The sequence below is a fragment of the Populus alba genome, chromosome 17 (genome assembly GCF_005239225.2).
Source record: "Populus alba chromosome 17, ASM523922v2, whole genome shotgun sequence".
Lineage (NCBI taxonomy): Eukaryota > Viridiplantae > Streptophyta > Magnoliopsida > Malpighiales > Salicaceae > Populus > Populus alba.
The window spans coordinates 2,397,355-2,417,441 of record NC_133300.1 but is presented as its reverse complement, the minus strand read 5'-3'; the positions used below and the strand labels follow the sequence as shown (position 1 = coordinate 2,417,441).

Here is a 20,087-nt window from a genome sequence, read left to right as displayed (position 1 = left end):
AGCTCTTTCATGCTAGACCCACTCTCTTTTCCGACGATGTAAGATTCCAAAATTCGAAGCTTTGTGAGTTTCCCCATTTTTGGTGGCATCTCTTTCAAATTTGTCGCTTCAATGTTAAGATGTTGTAAGTTGACCAAGTTGGAAATGTTGGATGGCAACTCCATGAGATGCCGGCACCCATTCAACAATAAACTTTGCAAATAGTACAAGGTGCACACATTTTCAGGTAACCTTTCAATTGCGGTGGAAGAAAGGTCCAAGTGCCGCAAATGTTTCAAGTTGCCAATGGAATTGAGCAACTGAGAAGAAACATCTTGTAGATAAAATAAAGATAGCATTTGCAAGCGCTTAAGATTTGGCAAGATGTCATTTCAGTGCCTCAATATCAACTTTCCTTAAAGTATAAAGTGGAAACAAGGTGCGCAAATGTTGGACTCCATGAATGCTACGAAATATCCGAAGTCCTCCGCCATATGCTGCCGCTAAAGGGATTGATAAATAACGAGTCCTTTCTGGAAACGAGCATGAATGTTCACCCTCCAACACAGAGCCCGATTCATTAATACCAAGCTTAAAGCAAAATTCTCCTGACGCGTATTCAGCTAAATCACTTATGATGTCATGCATGCTGAAAAAATATGATGGAAACGAGCATGAATATTCAAGTGAGTGCTGGAAAAGTGACCTGGAGACAAGATCATCAAATTATTTTTCACCTATATCTTCCATCTCCTCAACGCCTCTGGGCTGGACTAAAAACCCTTGTGCCATCCATTCAGTGATTAATTCATCCTTCTCGAATACATAACCCTTGGGAAATATTGCGCAATAAGCAAAACAACGTTTGAGGTGTGAAGGGAGATAATAATAGCTCAATGTTAGAGCTGGAGGGATGTTTTCATTCGACGAACCCCACATACTGCTATTGGATATCTTCTCCCATTGCCTGACATCTCCTACGGAGTGCAAAAGACCCCCAAGAGTTTTCGCTGCCAGCGGTAAACCTTTGCACTTTCTCACTATTTCTCTGCCAAATGCTTCCAAGTGTGAGACTGCTCCAGAATTTACACCACTAAATGCAACCCTTGCAAACAACTCCCAGCAATCTTCATCGCTTATCACATCCAAGCGGTGACAGGGGATGACAGTTTGCGTGACTTTTGCTACATCTTGATCCCGTGTTGTGACGACAATCTTACTTCCGTGCTCCACATACCGCAAAGGTAGCAGTAGTTTATCCCATTCATTGTACTTGATGTTCCACGCGTCATCTAGAACAAGTAGAAGTTTCTTCCCTTTTACTGCCTCCATTAGAGATTCATCTGGTTCTTTGGTGCGGCAAGTACTTGCGTTGATCTTTTCAAGAATATCCTTAATAATCCTGGCAACATCAAATTGTTGAGAAGCCCAGACCCAGGCCTTGAGCTCGAAGCACTGTTTTACCCTTTCGTCGTTGTAGATAAGCTGAGCAAGAGTGGTTTTACCAATCCCGCCCATACCCACAATAGGAACCGCACACAAATTCGAGCCATCGGTGTTGTGTTGTGTCAACAAGTGCTCCATTATGGCTTCCTTATCAGAGTCCCTTCCATATACATGAGATTCATTAACCAGTGGAGTTGTTTTCTCTGACAATGGACTCCATCCACCAGTACCTTCTATGTGGCGCAGATCACCCTTGTGTTTAAGTAAACGTTCAAGCTTCTCAAGGATCATTTGTAACTCTGCTCCCATCTCTTTCATCCTTCTATTAGCTGGATTTAGAAATGGAACCCGATCCCTTACCTGCAATGGTGGACTAAATACGTGAGATAGAATTCAGGAAAATATTATAATTTTATAATATCAAAACATAAACATTAAGATTTTTACATCTAGAGAATTAATAAGTTTTCTTTCTACAGATCTTTTTCAAGAATTTACAATTGTTGATGCTAACTTAACATTAGTGATTTTCATAGCCCTTATTATATTATATTAAAAGTAAAGTATTTATTTTTAATATTTAAAACAAAGATATGAAGCTTTCATATATAAAATATCATTTCAGAGTCTAATTGTGCTAACAAAAAATAAGTGCATAATTCTTGGTGATTATTGTATATATAAATACTAAGAAATTTAATATTTATAACCAAAGGTTTTGAATCTAGTAAGTCCTAATTATTCATCATTAAAAATATTGAAAGACAATTCAATTTTATATCCCTTATTTTTTCAGAACAATTAAAATTTATTTATGCTCTTATAAAAAATATATAATTTAATTAAAATTGACAAAATTTATATAAATAATTCAGATTTTAAAAATCCAAAGCCCATGTTTAGAAAACTAATTAATAAATGAGAATTTGCAAGCATAATTTCGCCAGAGACACCAAAAGCCAATGATATTAGTTGCATGCATAACAATGAATACTCTTTAATTAAAACTCACAGAAAGACAACAACCATGCCTAAAATTATTTTTTCCTCGTTTACAGACTAGAGAGCATAAATGAAAGTTTAAAAAAAAACAAAAACAAAAACAAAAAAACAAACAAACATTTTATGAGGAAGCAAGGTCTATAGGTGCAAGAACTTATGCTTACCCAATTGCTGTCAGGTCGATCAATGTCCTTGGATCGTAGATATTCATAATCAATCTCCTCCAATATGTCCTCAGCTTCATACACAGCGTGTTTAACATCATTAAGCCAGTTCTTCACAGCAGGCTTTGTAATCTGCTTCTCCTCCGCATCGTCGAGTAGTCCGTTGACAGTATTCAGTGTTTCATTCAGCTTTTCCAGAAGACGGCCATCGAGTTTGTAGCTTCTGAAGAAGCCCAGAAAATCACGAGAGGCCAACCTGTCGACCAAAACCTGAATGACAGGGGAGAGAATTGATCCGCCGATCAACTCCAGAGCCATGGTGGATTTTTGCAGAAAGGGTGAGGGTGGGAATATGTGAGAGAAAAGAGTAGTGGAAAGCAGGAGCCTTGGTGGATTTTTGCGAAAGGGTGAGAGAGTGATCATGTGAGAGAGAATGATAAGCCACTGAATTGCATGATGGGAATACGTAGGCTTCGAAGGAAAGGAAGAGACAAGAAAACCCGAGGAAGCGTATGCGTTTTCTCTCAATGTATAAAAATGATGGGATCTTTGCATCCTTTCTCTTTCTCCATTCATTCATTACAATTCGTACATTTCTTATTTAATTCACCCTAATTGCAACAATTCAAACAATATAATTACTATTACTACTGCAGAACCCACGAAAATAACCATTGTAACGTCTCTGTTTTTTTTTTTCATTTATTTATCTTTGATTTCTCTATAAAATATATATATATAAAAAGAACAAGAATAACCACCATTACAATAGAGTTGGATCATACTCCCAACAGGATCTAAATAGTATTAGGTATTGCTGTCAACAGGATCCAATAGCAATGATCGAGTCTGTTTCATTAAAAATTCAGGTCTGCAATTGGCTCGGAGTAAACTAGTCGACCCATTAGGTCAACCTGGAACTCGGGTGACCAGCAAAAACTCGGTAGAGATCATTTTTTTTTAAATGTGTTTTTTTTCTCCTACCCAAAAACCCTTCTTTTTTTCATTTTTTTTATTTGTTTACTAACTCATTTCAAAATTCACTATATAAACACTAGAAGAATGTTTTATTTTTTCAATGTGAGATTTGAAGCCCTTTAGTATATACATTCTATGTTCTTCAGAAAAAAAAAGTTATGTTTTTTCAAATATGAGATAAAAAAAAAAAACCTTTTTAGTTTAAATACTTCAACTTAGAAGAATAAGATGATATCTTTCCGATATGAGATAAAAAAAATCTTTTGAAATAATATTTTAAACTTAATTGTTTACAACATGTATAACCTATATCCACGTGGATTGTTTCTTGAAATTTTCATATAAAATAATAAAACATCAAGTATGGTGACTCGGGGCCTTGACTAGGTCTATTTCGTTCAATATTTGGGCCTGCAAGTGGCCTAGAGTAAACTGGTTCACACACCGGGTAAACCCGGAACTCGGGTGACCCAATAAAAACCCAATAGAGATTGTTTTTTTATTAAATGTGTTTTTCTCCTACCCAAAGACTCTTTTTTTCATATTTTTCAGTTGCTTGCTAACTCATTTCAAAGTTCACTATATAAATATTAGAAGAATATTTTATATTTGCAATGTGAAATTTAAAGTCTTTTAATGTGTGTGTATTCTATGTTCACAAGAAAAAAGTTAATAGTTATTCAATGTGGGATAGAAAATATTTTTTATTTAAATACTTCAACTTAGAAGAATACGATAGTCTCTTTTCAATGTGAAATACAAAACCTTTTGAAATAATCTTTTAAACTTAATTTTTTACAATATGTATAGCTTATATCCATATGGATTATTTCTTATTTTTTCATATAAAATATCAAAACCTCAAATATGTCTTTTTAATTTTTCTTGGTTGACCCAAGTCAACCCGTGTAAACCAAGACTTAGCCCATTAGTCAGGTTAACCCCTAGGCTGGGTTTGATAGCTATGGATGCCATGAAAATATAGCTTTAAAGAATGCAATTGAAAAAAAATAAAGTAATATGACCGGTTAAAAAACCAAAAAAATAGATAAAATCTTCTCTCTTTTATTTTGTTTAGAGCCACTTTTAAAAAATATTAATTTTTTTGTTATGTGTTTAAAGATAAATTTATGGACACTAAGATCAATATTTTTTGTTCTTGAAATACAACTCACCAAAATACTTCTCTTTTTATCTAATGACTTTATCTTTATACTCATAACATCAAGGAATCAAAATGTGAGGAGAATGAAGTTTTAGAATTAAATATAAATAGCTAAAACTACGAGGATAAAAGAAAAAACTTTAGAAACCCAAATGAACTTTTATGAGAATTTCAAGGACCAAAACTCAATATTCAGATAGTGAAACGAGTGGAAAATGAAGTTTACGGCTAAAATGTAAACACATAAAACTACTAGGTTAAAAAATATTTAAAAAAAAAAAAACTTCATTTGGTATTACTCTTAGAAGGTATTTGGTATAAGGCTTAAAAATATGGTTGAAATTATCACATAAATAATAATTATTATTATAAGAGCAAATTTAAAAAGTGTACATGTTGGTTTTTAAAAATGACTAATGTATTTACCAATTAAACAATTAAATACTTGTGAAAAAAAGAGAGAATAATTTAATAATCAACTTCAACTTTTCCATTAATTAATTAAGATCTAAAAAATCCAAAATTTATATTTTTTTAATATAAAGTTAAAAAATTTACATATATTATAAAAATATATTTCATAAAAAAAAAATTTATATATAATTCACAATCGCTCATTGCAGGACTTCATATGTTTGAACACATTATAGGATCTTCTCATTATCAACACTTTTAAATATATCTTTTTCGATATAAATAACCAAATAATCATTCAACAAATTATCCCCAATTCGATTGTGTAATCGACTTTTAACCAATTTCAACACTTAAAATATTCTCTTTACTGATGCAGTAGCCACTGGTAAAATTAATGCTAATTTTATCATGCAATATATGTTAATTATTAAATTTATTACTTATATACTAAAACACGTTGGATTTTCACTATGTATTTGTTACTATGCAATTTTTTTTTTTTCAGTTTGGTCATGGCAGCCGGGCCCAAGACGCTGAGGTCTGGCGTGAGTGCTAGACCCAATCACCAAATCCTAGGTCTGGCAGCCATGTAAGACCCAAACATGGCCGCCACACCCAAGTCTCTAAGGTCCGGCTCAGCCGCAAGACCCAAGTGTATTGGGTCTAGCTTGACCTACCAGACCAAAGAGATATGAGTGTGGCATGGCTGTCAGACTCAACTATCTTGGGTGTGGCATGACCGGCAGACCCAAAAGACTTAGGTCTAGCTTGCTCGCCAAACCTAAAGGTCTTGGGTGAGGCTCGATCACCAGATCTAAGGCTATTGAGTCTGACATGGTCGTCAGATCTAAGGATATACCAAATATCTTGGGTCTGACATGGTTGTTATCATAGTTATCAGACTCAGTCCCACTTGACGGGTCAACCCAGGACCTGAGTAACTCAGGGCTTTGGTTGGGTCTGTTTCATTCAAAATACAACTCTCCAAAATCAACATTTTTTGTTCTTGAAATACAACTCACCAAAATACTTCTCTTTCCTCTTTGTTTTTCTAGCGACTTTCTCTTTATAATTGCAACATAAAGGAATTGAAATGTGAGGAAAATAAAATTTTAGAATTAAACATAAATACATGAAACTATAAGGATAAAAAATAAAAATAAAAACTTTAGGAAATAAATTGAACTTTTATGAGAATTACAAGGATCAAAACTCAATAGTCAAAGAGTTAAACGGGTGAGAAATAAAGTTAACGGTGAAAATATAAAGATATGAAACTATGAGGTTCAAAAATATTTAAAAAAATTTCATTTTGGTATTACTCTTAGAAGGTATTTGGTACAAGGCTAAAAGAACATTGGTGAAATTATCACATAAATAAATAATTTTATAATAGCAAATTTAAAAAGTGTAATTGTTGGCTTATAAAAAAGACTGATATTTTTACAAATTGAACGGTTAAATACTTGTGAGAAAAAAAATAAAAAAGAAGAATAATTTAATGTTTAACTTCAACTTTTCCATTGATTGAGCTTGTCTTTTGAAAAAGCCTAGAACCTCAGGAGAGGACAGCCTGTCAACCAAAACCTCAATGACAGCACGGAAATTCTTCACAAGATCTCAGGTTAAGAATATAAGTTTCGAGTTGATTATAAATTGTTACAAGCTTAACCATGAAAGTCGGCCGTGCTGGCATCCCTGACTGTTTGCCGGGGATCGTTTTGTAATGATATTCTCGTCGGACGTGATCTTTCTTCTCTACTGTATTAATGATGCATCATTTAGTACAAATCTTTACATCTTCTCTGTGACATCCCACGAGCTCTTGAAAAGAATGGTGCAGTGCAGAACCCTACCATTCAATGAATTGTTAGGAGATGAGGTCAAGATTTCTGAGTCAGGAAGTTGTCGATTCTTGCGAAAGGGTGAGAGAGAGAGAATGATAGCAGTAGAAAGCTAATATAGCCACGGAATTCCATGATGGGAACACGTGGACTTTAAAGGAAAGGAAGAGACAAGAAAACGCGTGGAAGCGGTATGTACGAATAAATTTGATAATCGAATAATAAAAAAGATAATTTCTGTGTTTAATACAATAAATTTAAAAATATATAAACAGTTAAACCGTAAAAATTATTATGGATTAATTATCTTCTTGTGGACATCCATAAAATATTAATAATAAGTTTTTTACATGAGAAGAATGATAAATTATAAATTATAAATTTAATATATATTAAAAATAAAATTAACTTAATTAGATATATAAAAATTGATGAAAGAAATATTTTATAATATAAGAAACAAATTAAGTCGTTAAACTTTATTTATCTAGATAAAATGTTGATAGCAACCATATTCGTTGCACATTTGAATTAATCCCATAAATTTTAAAAATTATAGTTTAATTGGTTAAATTTTAAATTTTTTTTTAGAAATTACTGGTTTGAGTTTTAAAATTTTAAAATCATTAAAAGTTTATATAATTATTAATTTTAAAATTTATAAAATTAGTTGAGATATGGGTGTAAATATCAATAATGCGCTGCCGTGGATAGCACATAACTTGGTGCATCGGAAGCACGATGTTAATTTCCAGAGCCACCAATGATGCGCCGCCGTGGATAGCAAAGACGAGTTAATTTTAGGACTCTTTTGACTATTCTTCATCTCTGCAGAGTCAACAAAGCCACTTTCAAAGTCTTCTTATATAACAAGACAAACCCTATTTATGACATTGATGCATACCTACCATCCTTTGGTTTTTCTTTTCCACACAAAATAGCTCCCTTCGTGGAAATCTTAATTGTTAACTTTTTCACCGTGATAATGGTTATTTTTTATTTAAAAAAATATTAAAAATATATTTTTTATTTTAAAAAATTATTTTTTATATCATCACATCAAAATAATCTAACCATAATAAAATAATATTAATTTCATGTAAATATTTTTAAAAAAATTATAAAATACAATTTTCAATATAAAAACAAATTGATGTATTGCCAATGTGGAAACCCAAAGAATATACAACCTCGGTGAAATTAACAGGTGAATACGACCGTGCCCTTTCATTTTTCCATGCCAAACGCTCCAGAGAGCTAGCGTTCTCTTCTTTGGTTTATTGACCGTGCATGTCCCTTACATAAGGTAATTTTTATTTTTGTGATGTAAAAGTATTTTTGAAAAAAAATTATTATTTTTCATTTTTATTTCAAATTAATTTTCAAAATGAATCTTTAATTTTGACATTCACTGGGTTCTTCAAGAATTTAGCACATGACATGTTAAGTTTTCAGTAATTAAGAAAAAAGGGCCAAATGTTTTCACCTAGGGTCACACCGAAATGATAGGCAGGATTGCCGTCACCGTCACGGGCAAGAAGGATCCGACATGTACAATATTAAATTCATGGAAGCCGGTTTAAAACTTCCTAACCATATTAAATTATTTATATTATATTTAGGGCTGGGTCACAAAATAAATTTATTAAAAAAATACTAAATTAAAAAAAAAAACTTAAAAGGCCAAGATTTCAGTTATTTTATTTTTTGAGCTGAAACTATAAACATCATTAAAAAACAAATGTTGAAAAAAACATTTTCTTACAAGCCCGAGTCCTTGCCAGCCTTGGTGCTCAATGTATTAATCTTTTATATCAGCATGATTAAGGCATCATCAAGTGGATTAAGTATGGATTAACTGTCTTCAAATGGGCATAAATAAGATAAGAATAATAAGTTTTCATCTATGCCTTTAAGATGAAGGATGGACCCGAGTTTTAAAGTATAAAATAATATAAATATATAACTAAATTAATTAAGATTTAAAAAAATCTAAAAATTATAAGTTAATTTCTAATATAAAGCTTAAAAATTTATATATGTATTATAAAAAGATGATTTATGAAATTTTATTTTTTTATAATTTATAATTGTTCTTTGCAAGATTTTATATATTGAAAACGTTATAGAATTTTTTTATTATTAACACTTTTAAATATATCTTTTTCGATATAATTAACAATAATCAAACAATCATTTATCAATCTTCTTTGATTCGATTGCGTAACCAACTTTTAATTAATTTCATCGCTGAAAATATTCTCTTTATTGATGAAGTGGTTTGTCTCCATTAATTTTGAAGCAAGATCATTTATTCATTTTACTTTTGGAAATTCTTCACAGGATCTCATGTCACGAATATAAGTTTCAAGTTGATTATAAGTGCTGCAAGCTCAACTATGAAGAAAATAGATGGATAGAATTAAGCAAGATGAATCAACTTTTGCTTATCATAAGCCATTATTTGCCACTCCATCACTACAAAGGGAAAGACTCTTTTCCTTGGCCAACAAGCTATATTGGCTACAGTTTTGCCTTGGGTGTACCATTTATTAGTTTTTTTTTTTTTACAAAAAAGTACTTTGATGCTTTCAAATTGATTCATCAACTTTTTTTTATGTATATGTTTTAGATTATTTTGATGCACTAATCTTAAAAATAAATTTTTAAAAATAAAAAGAAATATTATTTTGATGTATTTCAGTATAATTTTTTTAAAAAAAAACAATCACAATCACACTACTAAATACTCATGGGATATAAAATTGTGACCTTAGAGAACAAGTCAGCTTATTGATGAGAAGTAGAAATATGAGCATTACAAATCAAGAGCTTCTTCTAGGCAATCAAGTTAAAGACTAAATTTGATGCAAAGTACAAATCTTAATAGAACTCGTTGAAAATAATTTAGATAATTTTTTTCTTAATTTCCTTACATTGTTGGCAAAAAGTTTGCGAAAAGGTGGCAAACTTGTTCGCAACACAGAGTTCCAAGTATAACAACTCATGCAAGCAAACATCCGACTCTGTCAAGATCTCTGGATCTGTTGCTTGCACTGGGATCAAACATATCATTTTGGATGTCCTGATTTCTGAAATGCTGCATCGTTGGCCAGCAGTTATCTCTTTCAGGTTTTACCTTTTCTTTTCACTTTGCCATCATCCTCATTTCATCCTGGGCATAGGCCATCTATCGAGTTTAATCCTGAACATAGATCCATCAAGAATATAATGCTGTTAGTATTAAGCATCTGTTAAATATTCTGATCAAAGTTTTTGTTTTAAATATCTCATAAAATCCCAGTGAATTATCAAGTAATAGCTGATATACAATGTTAGCAAAATCACTATTATTCTTCTTGTTTTCATTTATCTTTGTTTTTTGAACAAATTGTTGGGAACCTATCTCTACCTCATGTGGTGATGGGCTGTGCGGTGAAGATATGTTGTTGTGAAAATGCCATGCTCCAAAAATAGAATTTAAAACAAAGGAGATGCAAGGCTGAGAATTTAGTAAATACCTGAGCACGTTGGACAAATGACAGGAGAGTGTTATTGCATAATTCTTCATCCTCTAATTATAAACTTTTATACTGCTGATGTGAGAAATTTTGGGCCAATTTTCCCCCGTCTCCCTTTCACACCTTGTGGCCAGCAAAGGACAATCGATAATCTTAAGATATTCAAGGGAGGAGGGCAGCCCTTCTTCTGGCATGAACTCAAGCTTAGGAGAATGCGAGATCAACAACTTGCGAAGAGAGGTGAAGTGTTGAAGCCCCGTATAGTTCAGAGATTTAAGATTTCTGAGATCTGAGATTTGAAGAGATACAAGGGAGGAGGGCAGCCCCTCACCTGGCACGGACTCAAGCTTGGGAGAACTAGAGATACGCAATTTACGAAGGGAGGTGAGGTGCCGAAGCCCCTTATATTCCAGATCTTCAAGATTCAAGATTTCAAGGTTTTCAAGGGAGGAGGGAAGCATGTCTTCTGGAAGGGACTCCAGCTTAGGACTCTTGAGAATCAATGTGCGAAGAGAGGTCAGGTGCTGAAGCTCCTTGTAGTCCCGACCTCGTTGATCCCATAATTGAAGGCATTCAAGGGAGGGAGGCAGCCCCTGCAACGATGCAAGCTTTGGACAATTCCAGATCTTCAATTTGCGAAGAGAGGTGATGCGCTGAAGCCCCATGGATTCCAGAGATTCCAGTGTCATGACATGAAGGTATTCAAGGGAGGAGGGAAGCGCCTGCTCTGATATGGACTCAAGCTTAGGGCAACCCTCGATACTCAATTTCCTAAGAGAGGTGAGGTGATGAAGCCCCTTATAGTCAAGAGACTTCAGATTTCCCAGACGTTTGATTTTAAGGGTTGTGAGAGTAGAGGGCAACGTCTCCTCGTCAAAAGACTCCACATCGTTCCCAGTAAATCTGAAGCATGAAAGAGAAGGGAGTGCTTGCAAACCACATACCTTGAGCTTGATACAATCCACAATGCAAAGTGTGTGTAATTTGGAGGGTAAACCTCCTTCAGGAAACGAATCAACTTCTGGAAGTGATCTCAATTGCAAATCCTCAAGGGAAGGGAGGAGGGAATGCATGTTTTCTGGCAAAGACTTCAAATATAAGCAACCCTCTAACACAAGGCTTGTCAAATCTGGGGCAGCTAGTCCTCCTCGGGGAAAGACACCAAATTAGGACACTGTCTGACAGTCAAATGACGGAGAGCAGGAAGAGATCTCTCGCCTATACAAAGAGATTCGAGATTGAGACATTGTTTGACTGTAAGTGTGGATACCTGGGGTAAATGGTCTAGCCGGCAGGAATTAAATGAACTACATCTATCGATTTCAACATCTGTGAAAGAAGAGGGATCCACATTACTCATTTGCTCCATTCCCTTTAGTTGGGGATATTCTCTAAATTGAAGGCACCGCCCACCGCCATATAATACCGATGCATTTATACGACCACTAGAACCATCAAATACATTGATTTCGGTGAGCAGGGGAGCCTCTGGAATTGAAACCACAAGCTGCGGACACGCTCGAATCTCAAGTATCAATAAAGAAGGAAGGTGATTAGGCAAGCCATTTGTTAACTCGGGACAACCTGCTATCAAGAGCTTTGCAAGATGAGGGAAAGCACCAGCTACATCTGTATTCCATTCCTGCCATTTTCTCATCCCCTCGAACTTTAATATTTTGAGGGATTTAAATGGCTTCTCCATCGAAGAGTCACTTCCATAGAACTCAGAGCCAACTGCCACGACGTCATCAAATCCTTTAATTTGGAGCTCTTCTAGAGATGAAAGCTGCCCCAGTGGTGGTAAGGAGATACAGTTCTTACATCCAGAAAGTGTCAACGCTACCATATTTGAGAAGGAAGAGTGTCCAAACCAACCTGGAAACATCGTACCCCCATAACCAGTAATGACAAGCTGTCTCACATTTTCAGAAGGCTCCAATTTCCCAAGCACGTCTCTCTCATGTTGTGTGTCATCCGTATTACCACCCCATATCAACCTCAGCTTCTCAATCTTCTTCTTACCCTTCAAATTGGCATCCAAAGCATCTTGAGCATTTGCAACATCTCTGAGATTCCGAATAGAAAGTTTTCTCCTTATATGTGAGAGCTTCCCCAGCTCTTTCATGCTAGACCCACTCTCTTTTCCCACAATGTAATATTGCAAAGTTCGAAGCTTTGTGAGTTTCCCCATTTTTGGTGGCATCTCTTTCAAATTTGTCCCTTCAATATCAAGATGTTGTAAGTCGACCAAGTTGGAAATGTTGGATGGCAACTCCATGAGATGTCGACACTCTCTTAACAATAGAGTTTGCAAATAGTACAAGGTGCTCACACTTTCGGGCAACCGTTTAATTAATGTCTGAGAAAGGTCCAAGTGCCGCAAATGTTTCAAGTTGCCGATGGAATTGGGCAACTGAGAAGATTTATAGCTCCACCGATATAAAGATAGCGTTCGCAAGCGCTTAAGATTTGTCAACATGTCATTCAGCACCCACTATCAATCCCCCCCACGTATGTTAGTGGAGACAAGGTGCGCAAATGTTGGACTCCATGAATGCGAGGAAATATCTTAGAGACCCCATCATATAGTGTTGAAGTGATTGATAAATGACGAGTCCTTTCTGGAAGCGTGCATGAATTTTCACCCTCCAACCCAGAGCCCGATTCTCCATCCATAACAAACTTAAAGCAGAATTCTCCTGACATGTATTCAGCTAGATCAGTTGTGAGGTCGTGCATGCTGAAATATGATGGGGCGTAAAGTGATTGCTGAAACAATGACCTAGAGACAAGGTCATTGAAGTATTTGTCACCTATTTCTTCCATCTCCTCAACACCTCTGGACGGGACTAGAAAACCCTGTGCCATCCATGAAGTGATTACTTGATTCTTCTCAAATACGTAACCCTTGGGAAATATTGCACAATAAGCAAAACAACGTTTGAGGTGTGAAGGGAGATAATAATAGCTCAATGTTAGAGCTGGAGGGATGTTTTCATTCGACAAACCCCACATGTTGCTATTGGATATCTTCTCCCATTCCTTGACATCTCCTTCGGAATGCAAAAGACCCCCAAGAGTTTTCGCTGCCAACGGTAAACCTTTGCACTTTCTCGCTATTTCTCTGCCAAATGTTTCCAAGTGTGAGAATGCTCCAGAATTTGCACTGCTAAATGCATGCCTTGCAAACAACTGCCAGCAATCTTCATCGCTGATTACATTCAAGCGGTGAGAGGGGATGACAGTTTGCGTGACTCTTGCTACATCTTCATTCCGAGTTGTCACGACAATCTTACTTCCAGGCTCTGCATACTGCAAAGGCAGCAGTAATTTAACCCATTCATTGTACACAATGTTCCACGCATCATCTAGAACAAGTAGAAGTTTTTTCCCTTTCAATGCCTCCATTAGAGATTCATCTGGTTCTTTGGTGCCGCAAGTACCTGCGTTGATCTTCTTAAGAATATCATCAACTATCCTGGTGACGTCAAATTGTTGAGAAGCCCAGACCCAGGCTTTGAGCTCGAAGCACTCATCTACCCTTCTGTCTTTGTAGATAAGCTGAGCAAGAGTGGTTTTACCAACCCCTCCCATGCCCACAATAGGAATCACACCTACATTTGCACCATCTGTATTGTTTTTTGTCAACAAGTACTTCATTATGGCTTCCTTATCAGCTTCCCTTCCATATACATGAGATTCATCAACCACAGGAGTTGTTTTCTCTGACAATGGTCGCCATCCACCAGTACCTTCTATGTGGCGCAGATCACCCTTGTGTTTAACTAAACGTTCAAGCTTCTCATAGATCTTTTGCAACTCTGCTTCCATTTCTTTCATCCTTTTATTAGCTGGATTAAGAATTGGAAACAGATTCCTTACCTGCAATGGCGGAACATATCCATGTATATATATGAGATAGAATTTAGGAACATATAAATACTAAAATTATTAAACTCGTACCGAGTAAGTTAACACACAGATGCAATGATGTTTTGTTTATAAAAAATTAAAAACAAATTAAAATGAGATTATTTTCTTTAAAAAAATTGAAGTCTAACCAAGATTCTAATGAGATGATAGGATGGTGAATTAACCCTCCAGCTTACTAAAATTTGAAAGATAAATTCAGCAATTAGCACAGTAAACATAAAAAAAGTGATGCAATGATATCGTTTGAAAAAGTTTTTGAAAAATAGTATATTTTCACATTTTCACACCTAAGAAAAGCAATATTTACTAAATTTTATTATTACTAAGCATATCAAGATAGTTGTCGTACTTCGGAATAGCGACATTTAGTAAATGTTGAATTTTTAAAGAACGTCAAGGTGAAACTTCAATCATCTGACTCAATTAATTGACCTGTTCATAATGGTTAGTGAAATCGATCGATTGATTCTGAAAATAATAAGAAAAATCTCAAAAATATCAAAATCAAAGGGTCTCGATGAGATTTTTGATATCTAGAGATTTGACAATCTATATAGCGACACAGTGGCTACAATAGGGAAGATGATTTTTGAAAACTTCTATAGAAGTTTGAGTGCGATCTAACAGTCGAATAAAAAATTATAGCCTTTTTAGTCGTTATTCTGGTATGGCGGAACCAAATCTCCTCTTGAGCCTTAAACTATCTCATCGGTCTGTAAATGCATTTGTTAGATCATACACGTAATTTGTTTAGGACAAATTCTCATTTAGTTATGATAAAACACACACATGACTATTTAGAATTACTTGTTATCACAAGTCTTTATACATCATTGACATTGAAAAATAGATAATAATTACTGTGTGAATAATAATTTTTTAAAATTTTAATTGAAATTTATTTTTTTAGTCTACATATTGAACACATATATATTTTGACTCATAATTAATATTTGGAAGAAAAAATTCATAAAATTATAGTTTTTATGTGAAATAGTCGACTAGTTAATACAATTAAATCCAATCAACCGACCAGTTGAACCAGATGATTGAACTTTCACTTCATCGCGCTTCAGAGGAACAACATTTACTAAATGTTGTCATTTGAAAATGTGAAAGTATGCTATTTCATTTTTTTTTTCAATCGGTGTTATTATACCAATATATAACATTTATTGTGCTAATTTAAAAAAAAAATTGAATGGGTCAACTTTGATTTTTTTTTAAAAAAAAAATTAATTCAAATTCTAGATTGAACATGTTTTAATTAAGTTGACAGCTGGGCCAAGCCAGTGGTTGGAATTTGTTGGAATAATAATGAGTAGTGGTTGCAGGAGAGTATCATAGGATTGGTTGCATGAGATAAATTAGCATCCTTGGGTGTTGTTTGCATGAAATATTTCAAGAAAAGATATGAAATTTTCTGATAATTTACAATTTCGAATTGTGCTTGTAAAAATCAGAGGGATCGATACTAACATTATACGAGAAAGGCAAAAACATATGCTTACCCGATTCCTCACACGTCGAGAGGCAGCTTTAACATCCTTGGATCGTAGATGTTCATATTTTTGACCATTTTTATTTTAATTATTATTATTATTTTATTTACTAAAAAAAAACGATAAAAAATGATGATAAAAAAAATAATAATAATAATAATGATGAAAAAAAACAAGTAAAATGAAATAAATAAAGAATGAATTAAAATTTGGGCTAAGGGCAACATGATTGGAAGTTTTAGGGTTTAATTAAACTTTGGAATTAATCTAATTAAGTTTGGAATTAATTTGTTTAATCCAATTAAGGGTTTAATTGAAGAATTGATAAATTTTTAGACTTAATTAAGCTTGGAATTAATTTAATTCATCTAATCAAGGGTTTAATTGGAAAATTAATAAGTTTTGAGACTTAATTAAGCTTGAAATTAATTTAATTCATCCAATCAAGGATTTAATTGGAGAATTGATAAGTTTTGAGACTTAATTAAGCTTGGAATTAATTTAATTCATCCAATCAAGGATTTAATTGGAGAATTGATAAGTTTTGAGACTTAATTAAGCTTGGAATTAATTTAATTCATCCAATCAAGGGTTTAATTGGAGAATTGATAAGTTTTGATACTTAATTGGACTTGGATGTAATTAAATTAATGAAATCAGGGACTTAATTGAAGAAATATTAACGATTGGGGTCCAAATTGCGAAATTAAAATCCAAGGATTACATTGAAAAAGGCGCGCAAATGCAGGGGGCTAATTACCGTTTAAACCAGGGGCTTAATTACAAAAGTTTTGAAACTTTGAGGGTCAAAGTAAAAATGGCCACTGCTGTCTCCAAAACGGCGTCGTTTTGAAGACGCTGTTCATCTTCTTCTTTAAACCAGCAACCGTTTTCCACAGTAAAGGAGGCCGAACGTTGCAGCAGTAATGGTCGTCCGTTGGCCTCAGTTATGAGCGTTTAATGGTGGCCGTTCTTCAGCCTACGACCCGTTACCAAACCACCAAATCCTATATAAACCGAGCTGCACCAAAGAGCAAGGGGCTGGTGGCAGAATTGTAGAGAGAGAGGAAACCAAAACCGAAAACAATACCAATACAAATAAACCAGAGAGGCTCCTAAGTTTTTTTGGTTAAACCCCAGACCAGGAGTGAACCTTTTCCCAACCTATACCAGCTCAAAACAGGAACACAGAAACGAACCGAGAGGGACTAGAGAGAATTAAAAAAAAATAGAGCACAGGTGAACTTTTCAGAAGAGGGCAGAGGAAACAGAGGGCAGTTAGGCAGAGGTCGAAGGAGGAATTCTGGCTTACTATTGACGGGCGCCACCGCTGATCATCGCCTGACACGCTGACACTCCGGCGAAGCAACCTGCAACAAGGTAAGCTTCCTCTGTTTTCTTCGTTCTTTAACTTTGGAGATTTCAGTGCCTTTTGCTTACCAAAGAAAGAGTTCAGTGCATTTTGGCACTGTGTGAAGGTAATTAATTACCTTCGCACGGTGCCATGCACGCATGACGTTGGGTCATGCGTGCTGTAGCCCAGCCGGGTCACTGGCTTGGGCCAGTGACCGGGCTGGGCTGGCTGGGTCTAGCCCAGCCCATGTGGGCTGAGCTGGGTCTAGCCCAGCCCATGTGGGCTGAGCTGGGCCCAGCCCAAAAAAATAAAAAAAATAGGAAAAAATAGAAAAAATAAAAAAATAAAAAATATTTGTATGCATGAATAAAAATAATATAAACTTACTGGTTTATTCACCAACGCCAGAGTCGGGAATAAAATACTGGTTTGAGTTTATCTCATTTTTATTTGTTATTTTTTATTTAGCAAAAAATATATGTGCATGTATAAAAAAAAATAAATTTATTTTTTTTTTACTTATTTATTCACTAACGCCAGAGTCGGGAATAAAATAAAAACACTGATTTTATTTTATTTTATTTTATTTTTGTCCTTTTCTATTTAATTATATAAACAAAAATAAAAAATATGTGAATGCGTAAATTTAGTTTATTCACTAGTTTTAGAGCCAGAATCTAAAATATTAATCTAAATTTATTTTATTAACTACGTAATAATTACCAACGCCAGAGTTGGAATTATACGTAGTTAAATATTCACTGACGCCAGAGTCAGGAATATTGTGAATAAATCGTCAGAACATAAACCAATAAAATTTAGCAATTTAAGACAAAAACAACAATGCAGTTTGCCTTAGGCAGAACGTTTAAGGGGTGATAATATCTTCCCTTTTACGTAACCAGTCCCAAACCATAGAATCTCTGTTGACCAGTTAGGGTTCCTAGTGACCATAATACTAGGTGGCGACTCCTTAAACCAGACATTTTTTTTTCCTAAAAGAACCGGATGCCAGAAATTTGTTCTTTTTCCATAATTCAAGAGAATTTTTTTTTAAGGCCGCCGCGATGTCGGGTGCGACAAGATTTTTAATATCTAGAGATTTGATGGTCTACATAGCAACACAGTGGCTACAATAGAAAAGATGGTTTTCGAAAACTCCTATAAAAATTTGAGTGCGATCCAACAGTTGAATCAAAAGTTATAATTGTTTTAGTCGTTATTCTGGTATGGAGGAACCATATCTTCTCTTGAGCCTTAAACTATCTAATCGGTCCATAAATGTATTTGTTAGGTCTCATACACGTAATTTATTTAGAGCAAATTCTCATTTAGTTATGATAGACACACATGATTATTTAGAATCACTTATTATCACAAGTCTTGATACATCATTGACATTGAAAAATATATAACAACTACTGTGTGAATAATAATTTTTTAAAATTTTAATTGGAATCTATCTTTTAGTCTACATGTTGAACACATGTATATTTTGACTCATAATTAATATTTGAAAGAAAAAATTCATAAAATTATGGACCAGTTGATCAACTAGTTAATACAACTGAATCCAATCAACTGACCAGTTGAACCAGCTAATTGAACTTTCACTTTGTCGTGTTTCAGAAGAATAACATTTACTAAATGTTGCTATTAAAAAATACAAAAATATGTTATTTCATAATTTTTTTCAAACGGTGTTATTATACCAATATTTAACATATATTGTGCTAATTTTAAAAAAAAATTGAAAGGGTCAATTTTGATTTTTTTTTATTTAAAATTATTCAAATTCTAGATTGAACATGTTTTAATTAAGTTGACAGCTGGGCCAAGCCAGTGGTTGGAATTTGTTGGAATAATAATGAGTAGTGGTTGCAGGAGAGTATCATAGGGTTGGTTGCATGAGATAAATTAGCATCATTGAGTGAGGGGTGTTGTTTGCATGAAATATTTCAAGAGAAGTTATGAAATTTTCTGATATTTTACAATTTCGAATTTGTGCTTGTAAAAATCAGAGGGATCAATAATAACATTATACGAGAAAGCAAGGTGTACAAGAGCAAAACCATATGCTTACCGGATTCCTCACACGTCGAGAGGCAGCTTTAATATCCTTGGATCGTAGGTGTTCATATTCAATCACCTCCATTAAGTCCTCAGCTTCATACACAGCATGTCTAGCATCATTAAGCCACCTCTGCACAGCAGGCTTGGTAATCTGCTTCTCCTCCGCGTCGTCGAGAAGTCCGTTGAGAGTATTCAGTGTTTCTTTCAACTTTCCGAGAAGACCATCATTGAGCTTGTGGCTTTTGAAGAAGCCCAGAATCTCAGGAGCGGTCACCTTCTCGCTCAGAACCTCAATGACAGCGGAGAGAATTGATCCTCCAATGTACTCCACAGCCATGATGGGATCTTTGCAGAGAATTGGAAGGAAGCAGAAGCAAAGAATTGTAGAGAAGAAGACGTTTTTAACGAATGGAAAAGGAAAGAAAAATCAAAGTAAGTACGCGGGTTCTCAGTTGACTTCACAGCTCAGCCACTCGAAACTATTGACCCGAGATTATCACTATACAATTCATCGGATACCCTACGAGTTCAGAAATGACAGTTTCTAAGCTCGAGTGAGAGTAACATTTGAATAGTTTCTTAAAGTGAGCAAACACTTTATACTAACTAAGCATTTCTTGAATAAAAAAGAAAAAGAAACGAATGGAGCCATCACATATGATTTTAATTTAAAGTTTTATTAGTAAATATTTTATCTTTTAAGTAATCT

General features: G+C 34.4%; 2 protein-coding genes and 1 pseudogene across 2 annotated transcripts; all 3 read right to left on the bottom strand.

Annotated features, from left to right (window-relative positions):
* Positions 1-376: 376 nt before the first annotated feature.
* On the bottom strand, positions 377-3,059 carry LOC118045975 (putative disease resistance RPP13-like protein 1). Its single transcript, XM_035054723.2, has 2 exons — positions 2,592-3,059; positions 377-1,785 (listed from the first exon to the last, which is right to left on the bottom strand). Exons 1-2 carry the CDS (start codon positions 3,012-3,014, stop codon positions 706-708), a joined length of 1,503 nt encoding a protein of 500 aa, XP_034910614.1. The 5' UTR covers positions 3,015-3,059; the 3' UTR covers positions 377-705.
* A 6,825-nt stretch (positions 3,060-9,884) lies between these two features.
* On the bottom strand, positions 9,885-11,661 carry LOC118045981 (uncharacterized). Its single transcript, XM_035054730.2, has 2 exons — positions 10,517-11,661; positions 9,885-10,200 (listed from the first exon to the last, which is right to left on the bottom strand). The coding sequence occupies exon 1, from the start codon at positions 11,587-11,589 to the stop codon at positions 10,570-10,572; it is 1,020 nt and encodes a 339-aa protein (XP_034910621.2). The 5' UTR covers positions 11,590-11,661; the 3' UTR covers positions 9,885-10,200; positions 10,517-10,569.
* On the bottom strand, positions 11,655-19,852 carry LOC118045979 (putative disease resistance RPP13-like protein 1; annotated as a pseudogene).
* Between the last annotated feature and the right edge of the window lie 235 nt (positions 19,853-20,087).

What these genes read in the sequence shown, in the direction of transcription:
- LOC118045975 (XM_035054723.2), bottom strand. Translation starts at nt 3,014, where the DNA reads ATGATCACTCTCTCACCCTTTCGCAAAAATCCACCAAGGCTCCTGCTT. An exon ending in ATCGACCTGACAGCAATTGG is followed by an intron (nt 1,786 to 2,591) that starts GTAAGCATAAGT and finishes CCACCATTGCAG; the next exon opens with GTAAGGGATCGGGTTCCATT.
- LOC118045981 (XM_035054730.2), bottom strand. Translation starts at nt 11,589, where the DNA reads ATGCATTCCCTCCTCCCTTCCCTTGAGGATTTGCAATTGAGATCACTT.